The sequence below is a fragment of the Carcharhinus amblyrhynchos genome, chromosome 15, assembly GCF_965287045.1.
Source record: "Carcharhinus amblyrhynchos chromosome 15, sCarAmb.v2.hapA, whole genome shotgun sequence".
Lineage (NCBI taxonomy): Eukaryota > Metazoa > Chordata > Chondrichthyes > Carcharhiniformes > Carcharhinidae > Carcharhinus > Carcharhinus amblyrhynchos.
The window spans coordinates 22,131,532-22,157,281 of record NC_137338.1 but is presented as its reverse complement, the minus strand read 5'-3'; the positions used below and the strand labels follow the sequence as shown (position 1 = coordinate 22,157,281).

Below are 25,750 nucleotides of genomic sequence, written 5' to 3'. Positions count from 1 at the left end.
AGCAGGCGATTTTGAAATGGGGGGCTGAGTTTGAATTTTCTGATCCACTCACAGTTGGGGGGTGGTGGCAGCAGGCAGCAGTGCATTGGGAGCACGGATTTTCGCAAGTGTGTTTCCAGTGACTTTCCAAAGCAGGCGCTACATTTGCACCTGACTTTCGCAGGTTTCCCTACAAATTTGAGGAAGCACGCATGACAGTGGTTCACATCAGACTCTTCCATCACCAGAAAGGAACCATGTAAGGATTAAACTTAAGCATTGTAGAGGTGTTTTGACAAGAGCCAGAACCTGCACAGGTGGAGGCAAAACGTGGCAACGTAGCGCCGCACTTCAATACCACATCACTGGAGATGATGCTGTGGCTACAAAGATCTGCAGGAAGAACGTATCACACATGGACGGGAGGAAGATGGTAGCCTCATTCTGGTCAGGCTGCAAAGAGCTTGCAGCATCAGAGGGTGTTACAATTACAGTGTAGGAGCTGCACAGAAAAGCTTTGAAGACACAGGCTGGGATAGCGCCCAAGTCAAGAGCTGGTAAGCAGACAGATCCCTCATAGTGAGATTGCTACATACAGCCTGTCCGCTCACTGAGTAGGAAAGTGCACCAAGAGGACCAGCACGGGTTAGCTCGGACCAGGAATGACAGGGAGTGTCAGGGACCAGGGAGTGATCCGAATTGATAGTGAATGCGGGAGAGTCAAACAAAAAGAAACAAAATAAAACCAGCGTAAAAATCAGACTAGAGAGGTTTGCGATTATAAAGGGCAGAATTTCAGAATAGTGCATGAAAATGGCTACAGTGACACTAATCCCAGGTACCGTAGGAGAAGGGAGGTCAAAGAGATATTGTCAGAATGCCAATAAAACTCCCCAGTTTGAATTGTGATACAGTTTACCTACTATGCAAATTCAAAAATTTTAAACACGCACATAGCTATGGTTTTTTGACTTTGAACCAGACAATCCAAGCCTTCAAAGTTCACCGAGCAATTGGGAATATATTCTGCTCTGGCTGATTAACAGCCAAAAAGTTAAAGGATCCCCAAAAGATATGGACTACATTGGAAGACCGGTTCAGATTCAGGTTAGACTTCCGTACTTTTCAACTAGGATTTATGTCAAATTTTAACAACTTGAAGAATTCATCAATCATTTTCCATCAGCAGTGCAAATGGTTCATTCTCTGAGTGTTTTTGGACATAGAGCTACAAGACAGAATTTTTGCATTGGTGATCGCATCCACAGCCAGGGCAGCATTGCAGTAAGAGTCTGGAGATGGCGGGACTAATGTATGAGGAGAGATTGACTGGGTTAGGATTGTTTTCACTGGAGTTCAAACACGGGGGGATCTCACTGAGGCTTATAAAATTCTAACAGGACTAGACAGTGTAGATCATAGAAATCATACAGTACAGAGAGAAGCCATTCAGCCCATTGAGTCTGCACCAACCACAAGCCCACCCAGGCCCAATCCCCATATCCCTATATATTTTACCCACTAATCCCTCTAATCTACACATCTCAGGACACTAAGGGGCAATTTTAGCATGGCTAATCAACCTAACCCGCACATCTTTGGACTGTGGGAGGAAACCAGAGCACCCAGAGGAAACCCACGCAGACACGAGGAAAATGTGCAAACTCCACATAGACAGTTACCCAAGCCAGGGATCGAACCCAGGTCCCTGGAGCTGTGAAGCAGCAGTGCTAACCACTGTGCTACCTTGCCGCCTCCACACAGGGGGGGTTGCTCCCCATGCAGGGAGGATGTGCCCAATGTTTCCAGGGGTCACAGTCTGAGGATTCGTGGTGGACCATTTAGGACAAGATGAGGAGACATTTCTTCACCCAAAGAGTGATGAGCCTGTGAAATTCATTATCACAGGAAATAGTTGATGCCAAACCATTGAGCGTATTGAAGGGGCGGCTTGATATAGCACTTGAGGCTAACGATATCGAAGTTTATGGGAAGAAAGCAGGATTAGGCTATTCAGTTGGACAAACAGCCACTTACAGAGTTTGATGAGACCACACCTGAAATAATGTGTGTTGTTTTGGTCTCGTTACCTAGGAAAAAATATACTTGCCATAGAGGAGTGAAGTGAAGTTAAGCTGACTGATTCCAGGGATGGCAGGATTGTATGAGGAGAGATTGGGCTGACTAAGCCTGCATCGACCGGAGTTTAGAAGAATAAGAGAGGATGTCATTGAAAAGTATAAAATTCTGACAGGGTTGGACATACTGGATGCAGGGATGATGCATTAGCTTTTGCTTTAATGCACTGAACTGTCAAAGGCCTTTCTGCCACATGATCATGGTGAATGGCGGAACAGGCTCAAAGGGCCAAATAGCCTTCACCTGCTCCTATCTTCTATGCTTCATTGAAGAACCACTCACTGATGGATGCAAGTGTAAAGTGATCCTCACAGGTCGACAAAATATCCAGGTTCTAAGAACAACTCCAGTTGTTGACGCAGTCGCTAGAACATATGTGAACCTAGCACATATGTGAAAGGCACGGCATGGAGGTTGAGGGGTGATCTTATAGAGGTCTATAAAATAATGAAGGGCACAGATCAGCTAGATAGTCAGTATCTTTTCCCAAAGGCAGGGGAGTCTTAAACTAAAGGGCATAGGTTTAAAGGTGAGAGGGGAGAGATACAAAAGTGATCAGAGGGGCAATTTTTTTTTTACACAGAGGGTGGTGAATGTCTGGAACAAACTGACAGAAGTAGTAGTAGAGGTGGGTACAATTTTGTCTTTTAAAAAGCATTTACATAGTTACATGGGTACAACGGGTACAGAGGGATATGGGCTAAATGCGGGCAATTGGGATTAGCTTAGAGGTTTTAAAGAAGAAAGGGTGACATGGACAAGTTGGGCCGAAGGGCCTGTTTCCATAGCTGTAAACCTCTATGACTCCATGACACCATAGCAATGCCCAGCTTTCCACTAATTCTACAAAGCATGTGGCAGAAAGGCCTTTGACAGTTCAGTGCATTAAAGCAAAAACTCATGCATCATCCCTGCATCCAGTATGTCCAACCCTGTCAGAATTTTATACTTTTCAATGACATCCTCTCTTATTCTTCTAAACTCCGGTCAATGCAGGCTTAGTCAGCCCAATCTCTCCTCATACAATCCTGCCATCCCTGGAATCAGTCAGCTTAACTTCACTGCACTCCTCTATGGCAAGTATATTTTTTCTTAGTTAACAAGACAAAACTACACGTAATATTTCAGGTATGGTTTCATCGAACTCTGTAAATCTGCAGTATGACATCCTTGCTCCAGTTCTCAAACTCTCTTACAATGAAGACCAACATACTATTTGCCTTCCTAACTGCTTGCTGCATCTCCATGCTTGCTTGGGATTGTGATTGGTGTACAAGGACACCAAGGTCCCTTTCGCGATCTATCACCGTTTAAATCATGTTGTGCCATTCAGTTTTTCCAACCAAAGCGGATGATTTCACATTTATCCTCATTATACTGTATCTGCCATATATTTGCCCATTCACTCAACTTGTCTAAATTCCCTTGAAGCCCCTTTACTTTCAACTCTTCACGCACAATTCCATCTAATTTTGCAGCATCAACCAATATGGAAATGTTACTTTTCATTCCCTCATTCAGTTCACTGATATATGTTGTGCTTAGCTAAGGGACAAGACCTGATCCCTGTGGAACCCACTAGTCCTCACATTCCACTCTGAAAAATAACCATTTATTTCTAATTTCTGTTTCCTGTCTGCTAAACAATTCTCAATCCGTGCCAATATAGGACCCCTGTTCCATGGGCTTTAATTTTGAAAGACTTTCTCAGAAATCTGAAATATCTAAATACACCACATCCACTGGTTCTCCCTTATGACATCCTCAAAAAAACTCCAGTAGATTGGTTAAATATGACTTCCCTTTCATAAATCTATGTTGACTTTGTCCAATCCTGTTGATATTTTCTAAGGGTCCTGTTATTGCATTCTTTATAACAGACATTTGCATTTTTCCTACGACTTAATTCACTGTTTTCTCCCTTCCTTCTTTTTTAAATAGTGGGGTTACATTTGCCATCACTCACTGCACTCCCCCCCACCTCCGATCTGCCGGTACTGTTCCAGAATTTTGCAAGATAACAACCAACGCATCCATTAGTCATGGCATATTCCTGGGGGTTTATCAGCTTTCAATCCCATTAATTTCTCCAGCACAAGTTTTTCATTAATTCTAATTTCATTCAATTCGTATCCTCACTAGACGTTTGCTTACCCAGCATTTCTGTAAAATTATTTGTATTTTCCTCCGTGAGGACAGAACTAAAGTAGGTATGTAATTTCCTTGTTCTCCATTATACATTCTCCTGTTCTGGACTGCATGGAGCCTATATTTGTCTTTGCTAATTTTTCTCTAGAAGCTTTAACAGTCCGTTTCTACATTCCTTTCAAGTTTACTCTCGTACTCTATGTTTCAGCTCTTAAACAATATCTTGATCCTGTTGAATTCTAAATTGCTCCCAATCCTCAGGCTTGCTATCCTTCTGGCAATGTTATATAACTCCTCTTTGAATACAGTATTAACCTTTATTTTGTTTACAGGCAGAACAAGAGCTTACAGCATCAACATTACAATTTGCTAAGAACTAAAGAGCTAAACAGTTTTTGGAAACACTGAAAAGGAGAAGAAACTAGCAGCTTATTGCAGGAAAAAGTATCCACAGGAAACTTTTACTTGAATGAGTATATAATGGGTGACCCGGCACACATACCTGAATACAATAGGTTTTCGTTGGGTCAGCATCAGTAAGCTTGAAGGTAGTGACGTTAGCAGTCACATTCATCGCTGTGTCAGCCTGCAAGGTATCGGAGCAGTTTTCCGTCGTGTAATATACTGTGTAACCCCTGAGGATACCATTTGTTTGGGCTGGCTCATTCCACCTAAATTCCACATCCATGTTCACTGTACCTAGTAGGATGTCCTTCCTCAAATTCACAAAAATCCTTGGATTTTCAGGAGCAGACGGTGCTGAAAGTATCACGGTAAACCATGTAAATATTCTTTACATTTAAAAATAAACAAATTAAGACGTCCATTTCTGCAGAACTGATTATTCTAACAATTCTACATTCATTAAAAAGGAGAATTACAGAAAGACACTAAAACTCAATGTTTATTTTTGATCTATTCTTTGGATAAAAGTATAAACAAATTGGATGTTGATTGATGTTATTTGCCATCTTTTTAGGGAATGGATTAGCTCTTTTTATAAAAACAGTATATTATGTATTTTTAAAGATCATTGGGCCCGATGCTCCCATCGCGACGTGCACATTTTTTTGGCAGGTCAGGTTGGGATATACACGCTTCGGCCATTTCATGGGATCCCTGTGGGCATCTACAACCCGCGCACATCTCCCAACCGGAAAAAAAAGGCGTTGCCAGGGCCGTGCTGAAAACTGGCACACCACTGATTAGCATTAATTACCATACTTTAGCATGCCCTTATCGGGAGCGACAAGGCAACCTCAGCCCATGTTAGCATCTCCCAGCTCTTTGGCATGATGTCACTTTGGCACAAATCAGAGTAGGCATATTAAAGTCTCAACCTGGCGCGGCAGCCTTGAACTGGCATGAGGTGGTAAGTGCTGCTAGTGGAATGCGGGGAATGTTGCAGGCAGGCCCTGGAGATGCTTGGTGGGCTTCCTCCTGCTGTCTTCAGGTATCACTGGTCCATGGGAGAGCACCTAGAGTGGGGGAGCGGGGCAGCGGGGCTTCTATTTTCTCAGAACTCTCTGGGTGAGGGTCCCTGAAGGAATCCGGCTCAGCCTTCCCCTTCAGCAACACTGTACAGTGGCATTGTCTTGCCGTGGGTTGTGGTTATGGACTGAGCGCTGGTGTTCCAGGGCGGGTGAGGAATGCACCATGGGCTGACTGAGGCCTAACTAGATGAAGCAGCTGCTGCTCCAGGCTGGGATGCAGAGGTTCAGACATGGACTGCATGGAATCTGCTGTCACTGGGCACACATCTGGTGCTGTTCTGGAGTCTGTCCCTGCCCTGTGACACAGACCAGCAACACATGCCTGCAACAGGTGCTGCAATTGCACACATGGCAATGGCTCAAAGATGTGCAGTGCCCACGGCTGCACACTGACCTGCATAATCTGTGCCAGCATTTGTATTTGTCATGATGGGAATTTCACACAACGTAATTGGGTCACGCATGGCACCATGGATTGCTATCTTTCTGGCTCATTGCCAGCTCCCACAAGTGGGGGCGCTGCCCAAGTGAAAGATTGGAGTGGTGCTGGATCTATGCGGGTGATGCAATTAATTTGTCACTCTTTGCTCTTTCCAAACCCACTGTGCAGATGGATCTTGGTCTGATCTTATGTTCTTATGATCGATCTGGAGCTGGCCATTATGGTGCAGTGAAGGAGGAGTCGTCGTCGTCGGCTCAGGAGATGGCAGACTGGCGAGGCCACTGCAAAAGCAGCCACAACCAGTTCCTCAGGAAGGAGGGCAGCGGGCTGCTGCTGAGGGCCAGGAGGTGGGTGAGCAGGTTCCCGAAAGGGTTCACTGAAGCCAAGGAGGTGCAGGCACTGGAATTTATTCGAGGTCCTCTAAGAGATGTGCCGTTGATTACTGCAGCTCTCCAGGAGCACAGTGCGGCACTTTGAGCGCTTGCACAGCTGGCACTTCAGGGGAGGGGTGGCCACCCGCTCCCTGTGGACGTGAAGGTTATGGCTGCCCCAAATTTTTTTCACATTTGGGCCATTTCAGGCACCCAGTAGCAGCCTCTTTAGGATCTCCCAGGCCTCCGTGCACAGATATGTGCAGCAGGTCACAGATGCCCTGTCTATCCGAGCAGGGTAGTACACAAACTTCGAAGTGGGCCGTGCACAGTAGAAGGCCCTGGCTCTGGGCTCCGCTGCCACTGCTGGGATTCCCAATGTCCAGGGAGCAGTGGGCGGGACATACATCACTTTGCGGGCCCCACATGCAGCACTGCAACAATTTGTCAACAGGAAAGGGTTCCACTCCCTGAATGTTCAGATTGTCTCTGACTATCTCATGCGGATCATGCAGGTCACTGTACACCATCCAGGAAGTGTCCAACTATGTCCTCAGGCAGTCAGACATCCCTGGCCTCTTTGAAGACAAGACCAGGCTCCCAGCATAGGTACTGTCCAACAGCAGTTGCCCGCTAAGGTCATGGCTGATGACACCTGTGCAGAGATCGGGGGGGCAGGGGTGGGGTGGGGGGGTGGGGGGCGGGTGGCTGCAATGACTGCATGGGGAAAGAGGGCAGCGACGTCTGTGGGGGTTGAAGTGCAATGATCTGGATGCTGGGAGGTCTTTTCAGCGATCTCATAGAGGCGTGTGCATGCACGGGTTGCCACTCATCATGCCGACCTCAGGCTCTTTGGCATGAATAGGCCCCACCCACCCCAGCTTTTAATAAGATTCACAATTGTGACCTCTGCATTGCACAGAGTGGGGCAATTCGGGTCTGAAGTTGCACTGAAGAATTTACATCATTTTTCTCACCAGTTCAGCACTTCGAGTTTTTTTGGGAGAATCGGGCCCATCATTTCTATTCATTATTCTTTCCCACAAATAAAATGTTCATTTTCAATGCTTCGAAAGAGATTTTTCTAGAACAACCAATACTTGTGTTACAAGGAATACATCTTATAATTTAATTGTGATATAAATGGGCTTAGCTGTTATATCATTATTGAACATTTATGTCAGTAAATTGAAGACAACTACTAGACAAGTGAAGAAGGTACTCAGTAGAGCTCATACCTTGAGTTAACATAGTCTGATGTTAATTCAACATTATTAGTTACTTTCTTCAAGTTTTGCCCTGCCTGGCTTGTGTTGAGTAACTAAAAAGCTAAAAAAAATCTTTTCAGTCAGAGATCCTATCTCACTGAGAAGGCTATACCATGTATACAATCTGCCCTGAAAACTCTGCTCATAAATTAACGGCTGTGAAGAATTCCAACCCTGCTGAGACTATTCACAACGTTCTAAACCAACCCATAAACATTCTAACAAGAAGAAGCAAATTTGCCCTACCACCCTATGTTTAGCGGATATTTTAAAATATTCAAGGACTTCTGCATCTTTGCCAAAAACTAATCAGTCCTTCCTTGGGTCACACCCTATCTGTGTACCATGTTTTGTTGAAATCCACCCATTCATTTTTGATATATATTGTTCACAGGCTAACAACGAGAAAAGCAATCGCCAGAATTCTACCACACTATCCTCCACGGAATTGGAGCAGGCGAGGGAAGGACAACGGACATTTCCATTAATCTTGGGCAGGAATTTCCGGTCTCGCTCAAGTGAGGCCATAAAATCTTGCCAGTAGCTCTTGCCCACCTTCACTGATGTCTGTGTCGATATGCACAATCTTCTTGGAGATCCTCTCCACTTGGAGCCGGCAGTTTGTGGCGTCGATGGTAGCCATGATGTGGAGATGCCAGCGTTGGACGGGGGCAAGCGCAATAAGAAGTCTCACAACACCAGGTTAAAGTCCAACAGGTTCATAAACGGCAGCATCTCCACATCACCTTCATCGACGCAGATAAAATTAAAAGTAACTTAAGGCACTCCTACACTTTCTGCAGTCTGATGTCATACACAGCAATGAACTTATCCACAATGACAATAATTCTTACAAGATAATAAAGATATTGTGTCTCACCAAAATTACAGACCTGTTATTATGGAAGAAGTTATTTTCAATTTAGCAAAATATTATGTATATGAAATAAATTGTTCCGAGGACTAGCTAATGAGCCTGTAGTGCATCTTAAGCGAACATACCTGCTTCTGGGGAACAGAGGGTGACTTGTGTCTCTGTTGCAACTCCCCAGTAAGTATATGGTTTCACTGTCACATCAAATTCCTTAAATGGCTCTAGTCCAGTGACACAATAGTGAGGAGTGCTGAGGTCCTAAAAAAAAGATATATTTGCTTCAACTTCACAAGACCAATTTATCCCCTTAGATTTGCAAATTGCATTCGTAACACACTTTTCATGGAGCAAAGTATCTCAAGATGCTTCATCGTTGGAATCCTGATGCAATTAGTAGGAGTGGGGGAGAAATTAAGAGGGAATGGCAAAAGTGAAATCAAATTAGTTTTAAGGTAGATTATGAGGACATATAGAAATGCAGAAAGGCAAAGGGTTCAGGGATAGATGTGACCAAATGGGTCAACCTTCTGACAATTGATGGCAGGGTTTGGGTGGAACCACAGATTAGATCAGAACTGGAATGCTTCACGGCACTACCAGGACTATTATTAATATAAATTAGAGTAAGGGTTTGCAATTTGACAGATTGCAGAAGCAAGGAACAATAAAATAGGTGGATGAAGATTTTGAAATCAAAAACAAAAATTCTGCAAATACTTACCAGGTCTGGGAAAGGTCATCGACTTGGAACATTGGCCGGAATGTTATAGCTGTTCACGTTGTGGGATTTTCCTACCCTACTGCAATGAACAGAGACTTGGTTGGATGCCAAATTCTCCAATCTCGCAGCGTGGTGTGAACGGCTGGTAAGATCATATCTGTTAACTGCATTTTTAATCAGTCCACAGATACTGCCAGACCTGCTCAGTCCTTCGTTCATCTTCTGTCTATTTCTTTACAACACTGTGTTTTGGTTTTTTAGTTAAGACTTTCCAGTCAACGTACTGAGGGACTGGGAGTCATAGGAGATGGGCAAAGATGGAGGATAAAAGTTAACACTGCTTGTACAGGGCAGAATAAGGATGCTGCATTTATGGCTGAGTTTGCATTCTGCAGGGTAGAAATCAGGTGTTCAGCAAGAATGGTGTTGGAAAGGTGACAAAAGCAAGGATGTGGGATGTGAAAGAGCTAAGGAAGCAATGTTTCTGTAGAGACCAAAAAGGTAAAGTCTGGGGCAAAAAACATTGGGGCAAATTTTTCCATTCCGTCCACCACGGGAATCAGAGAAGGCAGGGGATGGACCATAGAAAGGTCCATTGATCTCGGGCAGGATTTCCAGTCCTGGGACAAGTTCGGCTAAAAAATCTCACCCATTTGACTTTTTGGCAGGGATCGAACAGGATGTCTTTGGGTCTCACCAATATTGAGGTGCAAAACATTCTTGTTCATTTACAACTATTTCAGACAGCAGAGTAACAGCCATGGAATTATGGGCAGTGGAGGACAGATGAAGATGAGTATTAGCACCTGTTACATACAAATATATATTATTAGTTGGGCAAAATGGCCTGTTTCTGCACTGTATACTCTATGAATATAATTGAACATAACCTCAGTTGCTAAACTTTATTTACTAAAATCCATATGGACCTTCTCATTTTCAAAATCAAATACAGATAACTAATATTCATATAATGTAAATGATCTGCCCAAGTTATACATTAACATTTTAGACAATATTAAAACAATAAGGTGCAGGGGAAGTGTTTTCTGTTTACATCAGCAGAAATAAATTTAATGTATAACTAAAACCCACGTAAAATGCAAAGTACCTCAAGTTTCATAAGGGCTTGCGATTCAAACCGATAATACAGTGTACCATAGTTCACATTCATTGCACTTTCCCAAATAATACAGATCCTAGAGGAGTTCCCTTGTATCTTAAATGAAGATGCTGGAACTGGAGTAGGAATTACAAGCGGCAAAGTAGAGAAACCATCTAAATGGGAAGTAATATATGAATGAATACAAATTTGATCACTAATTTGTGTACACTAGCAGACATTCTTCATAATATATAAAAGTTTTATAAATGTTGACGATTGATCTGGCTCTAAAAGTAATATCAAAGATTTTATAAGCACTTCAGAAGCTATTTGGCAACCTACTTTTTCACTAGTGTGATTTAAACCATGCACCAAATTCATGCACAACCGTATTCCAAAACATGCCAAATGCTCTTTGATTTGATTTATTATTTCCACATGAATTAGCATACAGTGAAAAGTATTGCTTCTTGTGCGCTATATAGACAAAGCATACGAGACAGTGCAGAATATAGTCTTACAGTCATAGCTAGGGTGTAGAGAAAGGTCAACTTAATGCAAGGTAGTCCATTCAAAAGACAGCAGAGAAGGGTGGCATGGTAGCACAGCAGTTGGCACTGCCGCTTCACAGCTCCAGGGTCCTGGGTTTGATTCTCGCTTGGGTCACTGTGTGTGGAGTTTGCATATTCTCCTCGTGTCTGCATGGCTTTCCTTCGGGTACTCCAGTTTCCTCCCACAGTCCAAAGATGTGCGGGTTAGGTTTATTGGCCATACTAAGAAATTGTCCTTTAGTGTCCAGGGTAGTGGAGGTTAGAGGTATTAGTGAGTATAATACGTAAGGATATGGGGGTAGGGCCTGGGTGGGATTGTGCTCGGTGCAGACTCAAGGGCCGAAGGGCCACTTTCCGCACTGTAGGATTCTATGGTTCAAGAAGCTGTTCTTGAGTCGGTTGATACGTGACCTCAGAGTTTTGTATCTTTTTCCTGATGGAATAAGGTAGAAGAGAGAACGTCCGGGGTGCGTGGGGCCCTTAATTATATTGGCTGCTTTGCCGAGGCAATGGGAAATGTCAACAGAATCAGTGGATGGGAGATTGGCTTGCATGATGGATTGGGCTACGTTCACAACCTTTTGCAGTTTCTTGTGGTCTTGGGCAGAGCAGGAGCCGTACCAAGCTGTGATACACCATAGAAAGCATTCTTTCTGATTGTATCTGTAAAAGTCGGTGAGAGTCGTAGCAGAAATGCCAAATTTTCTCAGCCTTCTGAGAAAGTAAAGGCGTTGGTCGGCTTTCTTAACCATAGTGTCAGCATGAGGAGACCAGGACAGATTGTTGGTGAAATGGATACCTAAAAGTCTGAAGCTCTCGATCCTTTTTGATGCAGATAGGGGCACGTTCTCCTTTATGCCTCCTGAAGTCGATGACAATCTCTTACATTTTGTTGACTTATTTCATTGCAATATCTTCCACACAAGTGCAACACGATGAGCTTCAGACTTTGTTTGCATCAATACTGATGCTTGTGCATATTCAATCCATAGGAGAACACGACCACACAGAAGTTCCCCTCCATGTCACTCACCATCCTGATTCGGAAATATATCACCGTTCTTTCACTGTCACTGAGTCAAAATCCTGACATTCTCTTCCTAACGGCATTGTGGGTCAACCCACAGAACATGGAACTGCAGTGATTCAAGATGACAGCTCACCATCACCTTCTCAAGGGTAACTAGGAATGGGCAATAAATGCTGGCCAGCCAGTGACACCCATGTCCCATGAATGAATATAAAAAAATGAGATTGCATGGACACAGAATGAAAACATGAAGCTTCTCCCTCCTTAATCCAAATATCTGGAAGCTCCATTACAGTGTGACTCAGAGCAAGCATCAACCCAGAGATTCTCCCAGCCTATTGCGCTGCACTGGGTTGGGGGGGGCCTTTAGTGAAGTTTTAGCATAACGGTGGTCACACAGAGCTCATTAGCACTTTGAAGTTAGAATTGATAAGCTGCTGCAGTGCATGTTGTAAATACTGCCAACATGCGTCGCTGGTGGAGGCTGTGGCTATTGAAGCTGGCTGATGGAGCGCCGATCAAGCAAGCTGCTTTGACAAAGGGGCATCTGGACTCAAAACATCAGCTCTTTTCACTCCTTACAGCTGCTGCCGGACCTACAGCCATTGAGTCATTATGGCTTCGGCCCAACTTGTCTACATCACCCTTTTTTTTAAACCCCTAAGCTAGTCCCAATTGCCCACATTTGGTCCATATCCCTCTATACCCATCTTACTCATGTAACTATCTAAACGCTTTTTAAAAGACAAAGTTGTACCCACCTTTACTACTACCTCTGGCAGCTTGTTCTAGACACTCACCACTGTGTGAAAAAAAATTGCCCCTCTGTAAACTTTTGTATCTCCCCCTCTCACATTAAACCTATGCCCTCTAGTTTTAGACTCCCCTACTTTTGGGAAAAGATATTGACAATCTAGCTGATCTATGCCCCTCTACAGTATAAAATTACCCCTCAGCCTTCTACGCTCCAGAGAAAAATGTCCCAATCTATCCAGCCTCTCCTTATAACTCAAACCAACCGAGTAAATCTCTTCTGCAATCTTTCTAGTTTAATAATATCTTTTCTATAATAGGGTAACCAGAACTGTACACGATATTCTAAGTGTGGCCTTACCAATGTCTTGTACAACTTCAACAAGACGTCCCAACTCCTGTATTCAATGTTCTGATTAATAAAACCAAGCACACTGAATGCCTTTTTCCACCATTCTGTCCACCTCTGACTCCACTTTCAAGGAGCTATGAACATGTACTCTGGGATTATTTTTATTGGTTTATTTTATTCTGGAACTCTCCCCAACACCCTACCATTAACTGAGTAAGCCTTGCCCTGGTTCAATCTACCAAAATGCATCACCTTGCATTTGTCTAAATTAAACTCCATTTGCCATTCGTCAGCCCACTGGCCCAATTGATCAAGATCCTGTTGCAATTGGAGATAACCTTCTTCACTGTCCACTACGCCATCAATCTTGGTGTCATCTGCAAACTTATTACTCATGCCTCCTATATTTTCATCCAAAACATTAATATAAATGACAAATAACAGTGGACCCAGTACCAATCCTTGAGGCACACCGCTGGTCACAGGTCTCCTAACATGCAGTACCTTGTCAAAGGACTTGCTAAAGTCCATGTAGACAGCATCAACTGCACTGCCCTCATCTATCTTCTTGGTTAACCCTTCAAAAAAACTCAATCAAATTTGTGAGACACGATTTTCCACTCACAAAGCCATTCTGACTGCCCCATATCAGTCCTCGCATCTCTAAACGCCTGTAGATCCTGTCTCAAAATATCTTCCAACAACTTACCCATCACAGATGCCAGGCTCACAGGCCTATAGTTCCCAGACTTTTCCCTGCACAACAAGGGCACAACATTTGTCACTCTCCAATCTTCAGGCACCTCACCAGTGACTAAAGATGATTCAAATATCTCTGCTAGGGGACCTGCAATTTCCTCCCTAGCCTCCCACAATGTCTTAGGATACGCTTCATCAGGTCCTGCGGATTCATCTACCTTGATGTGCTTTAAGATTTCCAGCACCTCCTTTTCTGTAATATGTACACTCCTCAAGACATCAGTATTTATGTCCCCAAGTTCCCTAACATCCATGCTTTCCTCAACAATAAATATTGATGAGAAATATTCATTTAGGATCTCCCCCATCTCTTGTAGATGACCTTGTTGATCCTTAAGAGGCCCTACTCTCTCCATAATTACTCTTCTGCCCTTTATGTATTTGTAGAAGCCCTTTGGGTTCTCCTTTGCCTCATCTGCCAAAGCAATCTTACGTCCCCTGCTGAGATTTTCCAGCATTTTCTCTTTTGGTTTCAGATTCCAGCATCTGCAGTAATTTGCTTTTATCCAGTGTTTAACTCACTGCCACTTCTCTTCCAGGCATGCTTACCCTGAAGAAATATTGCTCTTCTCTCCGACAGGATTTCTGAATGCCTTTCCCACCACCATCCACCTGCTTTCCATTTCTTTCTTCATGTTGGGTAAGGTATTTACCAAGACTCGCTTCCACGGCCACACTTCCTTTCTCAATGACTGTCTTCATCTCCGACTTATCCCACGTGGATTTCAACTCAAATTCCACCCCGCATGTAACCTCCAGAATTATAAATACCTCCAGGATATACAACATTCTTCGAACTGCTGTTCTCGCCACATCCTGAAGTCAGACCTGCTGAGATTTTCCAGCATTTCATCTTTTGATTGCTCACTGATGCTCAGTTAGGGTTCTGTCTGAGTCATCAGCCCTTAATCGCACTACAGCCTTGGTTCAAACAAAGGAGCTAAATTCAAGAGGTGAGATGAGAGGGACTGCCCTTGATTCTCACCAGTAGGGGGCACGGCAGAGATAATCCTGCAGGTGAAGTCAGCTGCTGAGCTCTAGAGGCACCACTGCGCAGGTGCCTTGATCTTCCAGAGTACTGGGGGCTCCTGTCATCGTCCCCCAACCCCACCCCCTCCCCCTTCCCAATGATAATGGGACTCACTGTCAATCGCTCCTTGTGCTGGGCACCCCCCCCCCCACCCACCACCCACACCGCACACCCCCTTTCCACCATCCCGGGCGTGAAGCCAATTTCACCAACAAATCAGTGATGGTAACATCACGAGGCAAAAAGTCAGGCGCAATCCTGATTTTCCGCCTCTTGCCCAATCGTACCAGCTCACCTCAGCGATCAACCGGCAACATGAGCCATAAGGTCACCCCCAAAAGTCATGAAGCGCTAAGACGAAGCCAGGGAAGAAAACTGAATGAGATGCCAAATGAATCAAAGACAGGAAAGGAAGCTTCAGACACCAAATCAGGAATGACAGGAAAAATGTAATCAATACAGTTATGAGATACAGCAGTGCATAACAAAAGAACTTGGTACATTTATAGTTCACAACCTATAGTGCAAAACTGCCAATATCCTTAAACTTCAACATAATGTGAACATGTTAAAATCTATTCAATTCATTCCAGAAAAATCAACACTGTTCAACCACTGTCTTTTCAACTGGTCTACAAAACCATACATCCATTAACCTTTCTACGCCCTTTGAGTAGCCTCACAAATAATAGGAATAAGGCAGTCTAACATGTGGCTTGAATAACCTTGATTAAAATATGTATGACACACCCAATTTATCAAGTTTATGTTGTGACTAACCTGGGAGTGGTTTCCGATGTACTACAGTAAATGCTGTAAAGGGCACGTCACCAGAAAGGTGAACAGTTTGATTTTCTCCCATTTCTACAATTTGCAAGCCTCCTTTTTCATTTATCCAAACCAATCTGCCAAAGTAGTACTGAAGCATGTGTTGAGACGTTTTCAAAGAATCAGAAGATAAAATCCTTTTAACTTTGCCCTGGTTCCTTTGTCACAAGAAAACAGAGCAAAATCCAATGAAAATGACATCTGTTGATATATTGAATATCGAATAAAACAATACTACTAGTCTGCTCTTAGCAGTCAGTATTCTTCACTTAAATTATAATTACATTGACATGGGTTAGGGATACACTGAGATTAGAGATCTTCATGCCCTCTTGATGGCCAGAATCCCAAATATGAATTTAATTTAATGCAGTAACTGCAGCTAATAAAGTGAGACATTCATCATGAATTTCTCACTGTCCTAAAAATAAGCTGCTTTCTTGGCATCATTCAAGCTATTTTAAAGTTTCAAAACAGAAATTTTTAGAGGAATATTTGGGCGGCACAGTAGCATAAAGGTTAACTTTGCTGCTTCACAGCGCCAGGGACCCAGGATTGATTCCCGGCTTGGGTCACTGTCTGTGTGGAGTTTGCACATTCTGCATGGGTTTCCTCCAGGTACTCCAGTTTCCTCACATACTCTGGAAGACATGCTGGTTAGGTGCATTGACCCAAACAGGTGCTGGACTGTGGCGACTAGGGGAATTTCACAATAACTTCATTCCAGTGTTAATGTAAGCCGTACTTGCGCCTGATAAATAAACTTTTACTTTAAGCAGGTGAGGTTGGCTCAGATGCACGCTCAAATGGGCAGTTACCCCACTCCGAAGCCAACTTCTGGGTTTTACTGTGGAAACCCAGTAGCTGCATGGAAGCGAGGACAGGCTGGGGGAAAGACAAGTTCCTTTTCTAGGCTGACTATTCACTCCAGTGTGGAGGGATTGCCACACTGCTGAAAGTGGTGTTGTTCAGAAATGACTTTGAGTTGAGTTCCCCAACCCCCACCCCCCACTCCCCACCCCCCCCACCCACACCCCCTCCCACCCACACCCCCTACCCACACCCACCACCCCAACCCCCCACACAAACATAAAAGGTGCCACCCCACCAAAAACAAAGAACGGTACGGCACTGGAACAGGCCCTATGGCGCACCAAGTATGCGCTGACGCATGACACCTTTCTAAACTAATGTCCTTTTGCCTCTATGCCACCATTTGACAAAGCACAGGTGAGTTCTCCAAATGCCCTAGCCAATAATTATCCCTCAACCAATATTGCCAAAAGAGATTATTAGGTCATTATCACATTGCTTGTGGAACATGCCCTGCTTGCAAATTGGCAGCCATGTTTTCTACATTGCAACAATGACTATGTGGGGTGTGGCATATTGGCACAGTGGTTAGCACTGCTGCATCACAGCAGCAGGGATTCACATTTAATTCCTGACTTGAGTCATTGTCTGTGTAGAGTTTGCAAATTCTCCTCGTGTCTGCGTGGGTTTCCTCCAAGTGCTCTGGTTTCTTCCCACAGATGTGGAGATGCCAGCATTGGACTGGGGTAAACATAGTAAGAAGTCTCACAACACCAGGTTAAAGTCCAACAAAATGCCACTGCCATTTATTGCATTTGCTACAAATAAACCTGTTGGACTTTAACCTGGTGTTGTGAGACTTCTTACTGTGTTCCTCCCACCGTCCAAAGATGTGCAGGTTATTTTGGTTGGCCATGTTAAATTGTCCTTACTGTCGGGGAATAGGGTAAATATGGGGGGTTATGGAAATAGAGCCTGGGTGGGATTGTGGTTGGTGTAGACTCAATGAGTCAAATGGCTTCTTTCTTGCACTGTAAGGATTCTATGGGATTCAATGACCACACTTCAAGAAAAACCGATTAGGTCTTGAGTCGGCCCGCGGTTGTGAAAAGTGCCACATAAGCACAAACATCTCTTTCTTTAGCGTATGGTACAAGCTTTGTTCCCATTGTTGATCTCTATTAATCCACTTACCCTTCCCTGATAAGCTCTGCCTGATTTATTTCAAGTCTAGTATTATCCTGTATGAGCCAATAGAGTGCTCCATGGTCAAAATCCAGAGTCAACCCTGAAATCTAAAAACAACATGGTTAGAAACACTCAATCTATGCACAAATCTTGTCTCGTGGTAGGTTAAACTCTGCAAATACTCTGAAACTCTGAAGTCTAGTTTCACCTGTTTACCAGAGAAATTCGGCAGTTCTTCAAACAAGCCTGGCTGGTCACCATTTATCCGGGCATATTCTACACTCTGTGCTGTCGTCCAATACACATAGCCCTGAAGTGGATCTAGCTGGAGATCTTGGATTTTTCCTGCAACATCCCTGACTTTGGTGCGTACCTCCAAATCCAAATGCATGCGAAATATCTAACAATTGATTAAACACGTTGAGAAATTAAAAATGACATGGATGGGCCAAAGCCAGAAACCAAACAAACAGCAGGAAGTTAAAAACAATACTCTCAATACTCTTGGGTGGCATGATGACATAGTGGTTAGCGCTGCTGCCTTGTAGCGCCAGGGACCCAGGTTCAATTCCCAGCTTGGGTCACTGCCTGTGCAAAGTCTGCACATTCTCCCCATGTCTACATGGGTTTCCTCCAGGTTTCCTCCCACTGTCTGAAAAATGTGTTGATTAGATGCATTGACTCAAACAGGTGCTGAAGTGTGGTGATTAAGGGAATTGCACAGTAACTTAATTGCAGTGTTAATGTAAGCTTTACTTGTTACTAATAAATAAATTTTAGCTTTACTCAGCCTGACTTGTAATTGTACAGAGTATGGGACATCCTACAATCTGGTAAGAATTTGCAAATTAATGACATTCTCCATGCTTATAGAACTAAACCCACACTGATGCTCACCCCAACCCCCAGACCCCATGAAACTTTCCCATAACTCTCTCCCTCTTGCCTATGAGACACGCTCTTTCTCCAATTAATGAGTTTCCATTAAACTGCAAAATTTTCAACTTACTTCCTGATCCCCCATTATAGCCAGCAGTGCAAGTTGTCCATCTCCTCAGTTCATGTACCCTTCCTTCCAGAACTGCCATCAACAAAATCTCTTTCCTTCAGGTTACAGATTTAGCTTTAACAGCCCTCTAACATCTAATACTGGAATTTTGAAAAAAAAATTAAACATTTCAAGTTTGATTTGTACCAAATGCACTGAATTTCTTAGACAAAGCAAATATTGCAAAATAGGCTGAGTTGGCGCATGCCTGTGAAAGAATGTAACCAATTTGCAAATCTTTCATCTCAACAACTGTTACTTCCATCTCCATAACTTCACCTGCCTTAGCCCATCCCTAATTGACCTCGATAAGGTGGTGGGGAGTTGCCTTCTTTAACCGCTGCAGTCTATGTGATGTAGATGCACTCACAGTTGTTATGAAGGGAGTTCCAGGACCTAGGAGAAGGGGGCCAGAGTGAGCGGGTAATGTTTGTGTGAGGGAGAAGGGGAGACATGGCTGTGTATGAGAAAGGGAAACATGGGCATGTGAGGGAGAGAGAGGTGTGTGTATATATGTGAGAGGGGGAAACGTCGGGGGTGGAGAGTGCTGGTGTGAGTGTATAATATGGGAGATGTGTATGTATGTGAAAAAGGGAATAGAATAGAATCTCTTCAGTGCAGAAGGAGACCATTTGGCCCATCGAGCCTGCACCAAACAATTCCACCCAGGCCCTATTCCTGTAACCCGGCATATTTACCCTGCTAACCACTCTAGCGCTAAGGGTCAATTTATCATGGCCAATCAACCTAGTCTGCACATCTTTAGACTGTGGGACGAAACCAGGTACTCAGAGGAAACCTACAGACATGGGGAGAACATGCAAACTCCACACAGTGGCCCAAGACAGAATCGATCCTGGGTCCCTGGCACTGTGCGGCAGCAATGCTAACCATTGTGCCCCATGCTGCCCGCACAAGGGAAACACGGGTATGTCCTAAAGCGGAATGTTCTGGCCGTTCTCGCACCAAGACTGTACATTCCTATCTTTAAATGGGCTGCCAAATTTCCTGTCTGCCATGCACGCTATGATTCTCACAGTGGGTGAGACAGAAGAACTTTGGGCCTTAATTTTTTATTTAAAAAAAAGAGAACATTTCAGATTACCCACTCCTAAATTGGGTACTAATTCCATGGGACCAAGGGAGGGTGACTTGGCCAGGGGTTAAAGTGAGGGATCATGTGGCTGATGAATGTATTTGAGACGGTGTGCCTCTTCCTAATATATGCACAGATATAGCTAGAAAAGAAACAAAAACAGAAAATGCTGGAAGGGCTGACACCATCTGTGGAGAGAGAATAGAGCCAATGTTTTGAGTCTGTATGACTGTCAGGGCAAGTGCAGTATTTTGCTTTTATCTATAGCTAGAAAATGTTTGATTGTGGAGTTCACCCCTATTTTGGGGCAAAAAAAAAAAGAGGTGTTGACACGAGGAAGGTGCTTGGGTTCCCCGACACTCACAGGAGATCACTAGATTTTCCACAGCTCGAAACCTTTGGGAAATCCCGAGTTAGATTCTCACTCAGGGTAAGGCTTTTAACATAATTTCCTCATTTTTATGTTCATATATTATAGTTCGTATTTGCCAAACTGTTGTGCTTCATATATATTTACACGTGAGTAAATTGTAATTTGTAAAACCTGAGTAATATTCCTCATTACACCTTGGTTCAAACATGAACAAACGAGCTGAATTCCAGAGATGAGGTAAGAGTGACTGTCCTTGACATCAAGGCAGCATTTGACCAAGTATGGCATCAGAGAGACCTGGAAAAAGCAATGTCACTGGGAATATGGGAAAACCCCACTTCTTTTGCAGTCATACCTGGCACAAAGGAAGGTGGTTGTGGAGGTTGGGGGTCAGTAATCTCAGTTACAGGACATCATTGCAGGAGTTGCTCAGAACAGTGTCCTAGGCCCAACCATCTTCAGCTGCTTCATCAATGATGGCCCTTCCATCATAAGGTCAGAAGTGGGGATATTTGCAGATGTCTGCACAATGTTCAGCACCATTCATAGCTCCTCAGATACTGGAGCAGTCCTTGTCCAAATGCAGCATGATCTCGACAATATCCAAGCTTGGGCTGATAACTGGCAAGTAATATTTGCCAGCCAATGACCATCTCCAACAACAGAGACTCTAACCATCATCCCTTGACATTCAATGACATTATTACCACTGAATCCTCTACTGCTAACATTGTGGGATTACCAGTGACCAGAAACTGAGCCGGACTAGACATATAAACACTATGGCTACCAGAGCAGGTCAAGGGCTGTGAATCCTGTTGCAAGTAACTCATCTCCTAATTCTGAAAAGCCTGTCCAACATCTACAAGGCCAAGGCTCTTTGCTTGCCTGGATGAGTGAAGTTCCAGCTACACTCAAGAAGCTCAATATCATCCAGTACAAAGCTGCCCACTTGATTCATCCCCTTTCCAAAAATGTTCAATCCCTCCACAGCTGATTAACAGCGGCAGCTGTGTACCACCTACAAGATACACTGCAGGAACTCATTAAGCAGTACCTTACAAACCCACAACCACTACAATCTGGAAGGACGAGATACTGGGAACACCACCACTTGGAGGTTCCCTGCCAAGTCTTCCAGCATCCAGATTTGCGGATATACCACCATTCCTTCACTCTGCCTTGGTCAAAATCCTGGAATCTGTCCCTAACAGCACCATGGATGTACCAACACCACAGGGGCTGCAGTGGTTCAAGAAGGCAGCTCACTACCACCTCTGAAGGGAAATTGAGGAGGGGCAATAAATGCTGTCCTGACCAGTGAAGCCCACATCCCATAAAATGAGTTTTGAAAAATTGCTGAGGAGAGTCAGGGTCTGCCAAGAAAACAAAATGGACCAAACTGCGTGATCTTATTGGCCGTTCATGCCATGCTTCCGCTGCAGCGAGTTCAGAGAATTAAGCCTCCAGCCAAATGAGAAAATCCCACCAGCATGAACGGCTGTAAGATTCCAGCCAATATTACAAAATTCTAAAATGTTCATAATGAAACTACTGTGCCATCATGCCACCCACGTAAGCTAAAATAGTCAATTATCAACTTTCTTGTGATTGACAGCAAGTTTATATTAACAAATAGTATTCATTATGTTTATAATTTCCTTCATTGGTTAATGAGGATCAAACAATGCTCCTGTGGATCCCACAATGAAAGTTGCAACCTTCCATGCCCTGGATTCCACCCCCCAGCTATGGGCCAACTATTGTTTATGTTGCAGAAGCGCAAAGTAAAGTTTATTCATTAGTCACAAGTAAGGCTTACATTAACACTGCAATGAAGTTACTGTGAAATTCCCCAAATCACCACAGACTGGCGCCTGTTCGGGTCAATGCATCTAATCAGCACATCTTTCAGAATGTGGGAGGAAACCAGAGCACCCGGAGGAAACCCACACAGACACGGGGAGAACGTGCAAACTCCACACAGACATTCAGGTCCCTGGTACTGTGAGGCAACAGTGCTAACCACTGTGCTACCATGCCACCCACATAAGCTAAAATAGTCAATTAGCAACTTTCTTGGGATTAACAAAAAGTTTATATTTACAAATAGTATTCATTATATAGCCAAAAAAGTTAGAGGACAAGATTTTATGGCCTCGCTCATACCGAAACTATATCATACTGCCTGAGGTCAACAGACCTTCCCACAGTCCGCCCCAATTCTCATGGCAGCCCAGGTAGTAAAATTCCAGCCATAACTTTAACTTAACCCAAAAGTGAAAGCAAGAGTGTTGCGTACATTATTTTTCTCACTGTCAGCCCAGTACAGGGTCTTACTTATCCAGTCCACAGCTAATGCTCCCACATTCTGTAAGCTTTGTATTACTTCAGTCTCTCTGCCAGAATCAAACAAGGATGTAACATGAACAAAGCCAGTAGAATTTGTCCAGTAGAGGGAACTATTCATCCAGTCCAGGTCTGTATATAAAAAGAAAAAAATTGTTATATTCACTGAGTAAATTGTGAAATTGGGCCATATGTCAAATCACATTTTTTGGATAGATCTATAAAATACAAAATCAGTTAAATAAACGGTAAGATACTTGAACAATAGACTTCTCCACAAACCAATGTGCCATTTCTATAATGTGGGTGATGAGTTATTTAATCTACCACTAGAACAGGGGAGACAGAGGCATAGTGGCATGGACTAGTCACTGGACTGGTAGTCTGGAGGCTCAGGCTAATACTCTAAGGACATGGGTTTAAATCTCACCATAGCAGCTGATGGAATTTAAATTCAGGGAATAAATATGCAATATTAAAGCATCACCAATTGTTGTAAAGGCCAACCTGGTTCAAGGAAATCTGTGCCCTTTTCCGGTCTGCAATCCATTCTGCAGAAGGGTTTCCCCTTTTCCTCTCTCTTACAAGCTACAGGGTGTGAGAATAGCCCTACACTGACTGACAGGAGAAGTCACTTTCCCGACAGGGCAGGGAGTTCCCTCCTCCACAGCTGCTCATTCAGCCACATTCTCTTAACACAACATTCATTTCAAGCCCGAGCCTTCATAGAAAGTTTGGAACAATGGGAGGTAATTCAGTGCATTCAAACATTATGGAAAAGATAAAAACTGAACAATGATTGTGCTTTCTAGGACGGATCAGACACTAGGATGGCATGGTAGCACCGTGGTTAGCACTGCTGCTTTACAATGCTAAGGACCTGGTTCGATTCCCAGCTTGGGTCACTGTCTGTGTGGAGTTTGTATGTTGTCTGCGTGAGTTTCCCCTGCACGCTCCAGTTTCCTCCCACAGTCTGAAAGGTGTGCTGGTTAGGTGCATTGACCCGAACAGGTGACAACTAGGGGAATTTCACAGTAACTTCATTGGTGTGTTAATGTAGGCCCTACTTGTGATTAATAAATAAAATTTAACTCTTAGGAATAAATCCAGTGTTAAAAAATGGGGCTGAGTGAGCAGCTGTTGAGAAGGGAACTGTCCCCACCCTTCTAGTGAAAGTGACTTCTCTTGTCAGTCAGAGGACTTGAAAGGGGTCTTCTCACACCTGCAGCTCCTGCAAGAGAGAAATCTCCAGTCTGCATTCCATTCTCCAGGTGTCCAGGGGGCATGAGGTTTAAAGTGACCAACTTACTTCAAAGCTTTCACAATCCAGAGACCAGAATAAAAACTTTTGATCAGAGACAGCCTGAAAACACATTGCCAAGAGTCATGTTCAGGTTTCCCAAGGCCAGAAAAGACATTCTAGTCACAAGAGCCCCATCCCGGAAGAGAATGCCCTTTCGCCCAGCCCAAGCCCAGCAAACCTGGCAGGCTTTGGTGTGGAGGCTATGGGAAAATTAGTAGATTACATCAGTAGATTAGGCTGGTATTCACCTGGGGGATGATGATGCACAGTTAATCCAGGTTATTCCTAACAACGTAGGCAGCATGTCTGTTTTGTCCTGCCAACTAATTTCATTGATAGTTGTGCGAAACCGAGTGCCAATCATGCTGTGAAATAGCAGCACATCTCAGAAATAAGCCCAAATTCATGCGAAGGTCATGCCATTCAAAGCTAGCCTACAGTACATAAAGATGGACTGCACTATTAAAAGAGGAGGTGAATTCTGGCTGCAACTGATTCGGTAAGTGGCTGGGGAAGAGTTTGACAGCAGACGTGGAAATAATGCAGCAAGCTAGAGAATATGCTCCAAGTTTCTGTAAACCAGCATTGGAGGCTGTTATAACCTCCAGGACTAACATGGGGTATCCTTGATTGACATCCCAATAGGAATCATTGAATACGAGTTCCCAGGCGATTGGTAATTACTTTATCAAATGGAATTGGTATCCTGAGCCATTTATAAAGCAGGCCCCTGAGCGGGTCCATTATTGTAACATCCCGGTTGGGACCTATACGTGTTCACCATAGGCTTGTCATTTTGCTTTTATTTTGTGCAGTCAAGCACCATTCCTTTATAGCTTACTCGAGTAGAAGGTTGAAAGAAGAGCGGTTCTCTTCTGAGAAAATGAGTAGGCCCTTCAGACATTGCCAAGATTGCAGGAACTGATAGCTGTTGCAGTCAATAACAGCAATTTCACACCAAGGACCTGATTTTAGTTGCATGAGAAGCTCTCAGAAGAGTGGTCAAGGACAGTGAATGCATTTTTACATAACTGTACCTTTACAAAATGAAGCGCCAGCCTCTTACATTGTTCGGTTCACTTCATTCTTTCATTCGCCTACCAATCTCAACCATGCATGACACACACCCAACATCCATAGGTTCTCCTTCACCCACCCAGCACTGCTGCAAGCCTCACATCCACATTGGGTTAGCTGACAGTGCGCACAATGTATCAGACATATCCAAGCATATTTCATCATGCTCAATGGCTCATTTTGCTCTCTCTTATAGGAAAAGGTGGCCCATAATGGGAGGTCATAATACCTAACCAGTATCAGAAGACATGGCTGCCACCCAGAAGGAGAAAAAAAACAGTGAAAGAGGGAAATAAGAATACAGGCCTGGACTTTTCTTTCCTTTGGACTGTTTTTCCCTTCTGGATCACTCCCATGGGAAAGATACTGCTCACCATCATTGATGTGATTATCACTAAGGCCATAGCCAGCGGCTGAAATCAGTGGATGATGGTGTGTTTATATCTAATCCACCTCCACATATCTCACTTACCCCTCATCTCACACTCTTTTCTAATTTCCAAGCTGAAGTTGGGGTAAGCATGCATCACTTGCTTCCACCCTTCGCTTGTCCCGATACTATACTCCTGTGCCTCGCCACTTTCAAATACTTAAGAATTGCCACCACGTAACACAAAACTACAGAGCCCAATGGCCAATGACTGCTTTATTTTTGAATGA

General features: G+C 43.8%; 1 protein-coding gene across 1 annotated transcript in view; it reads right to left on the bottom strand.

The window, feature by feature from the left end:
• The window catches only part of ros1 (c-ros oncogene 1, receptor tyrosine kinase), a 211,201-nt gene that overhangs the window by 124,244 nt on the left and 61,207 nt on the right, over positions 1 to 25,750 (bottom strand). The window contains 7 exon segments of the mRNA XM_080204333.1: positions 4,769 to 5,025; positions 8,843 to 8,972; positions 10,547 to 10,713; positions 15,796 to 16,001; positions 17,851 to 17,951; positions 18,053 to 18,244; positions 22,664 to 22,842. Coding sequence (XP_080060459.1) covers positions 4,769 to 5,025; positions 8,843 to 8,972; positions 10,547 to 10,713; positions 15,796 to 16,001; positions 17,851 to 17,951; positions 18,053 to 18,244; positions 22,664 to 22,842 — 1,232 coding nt within the window.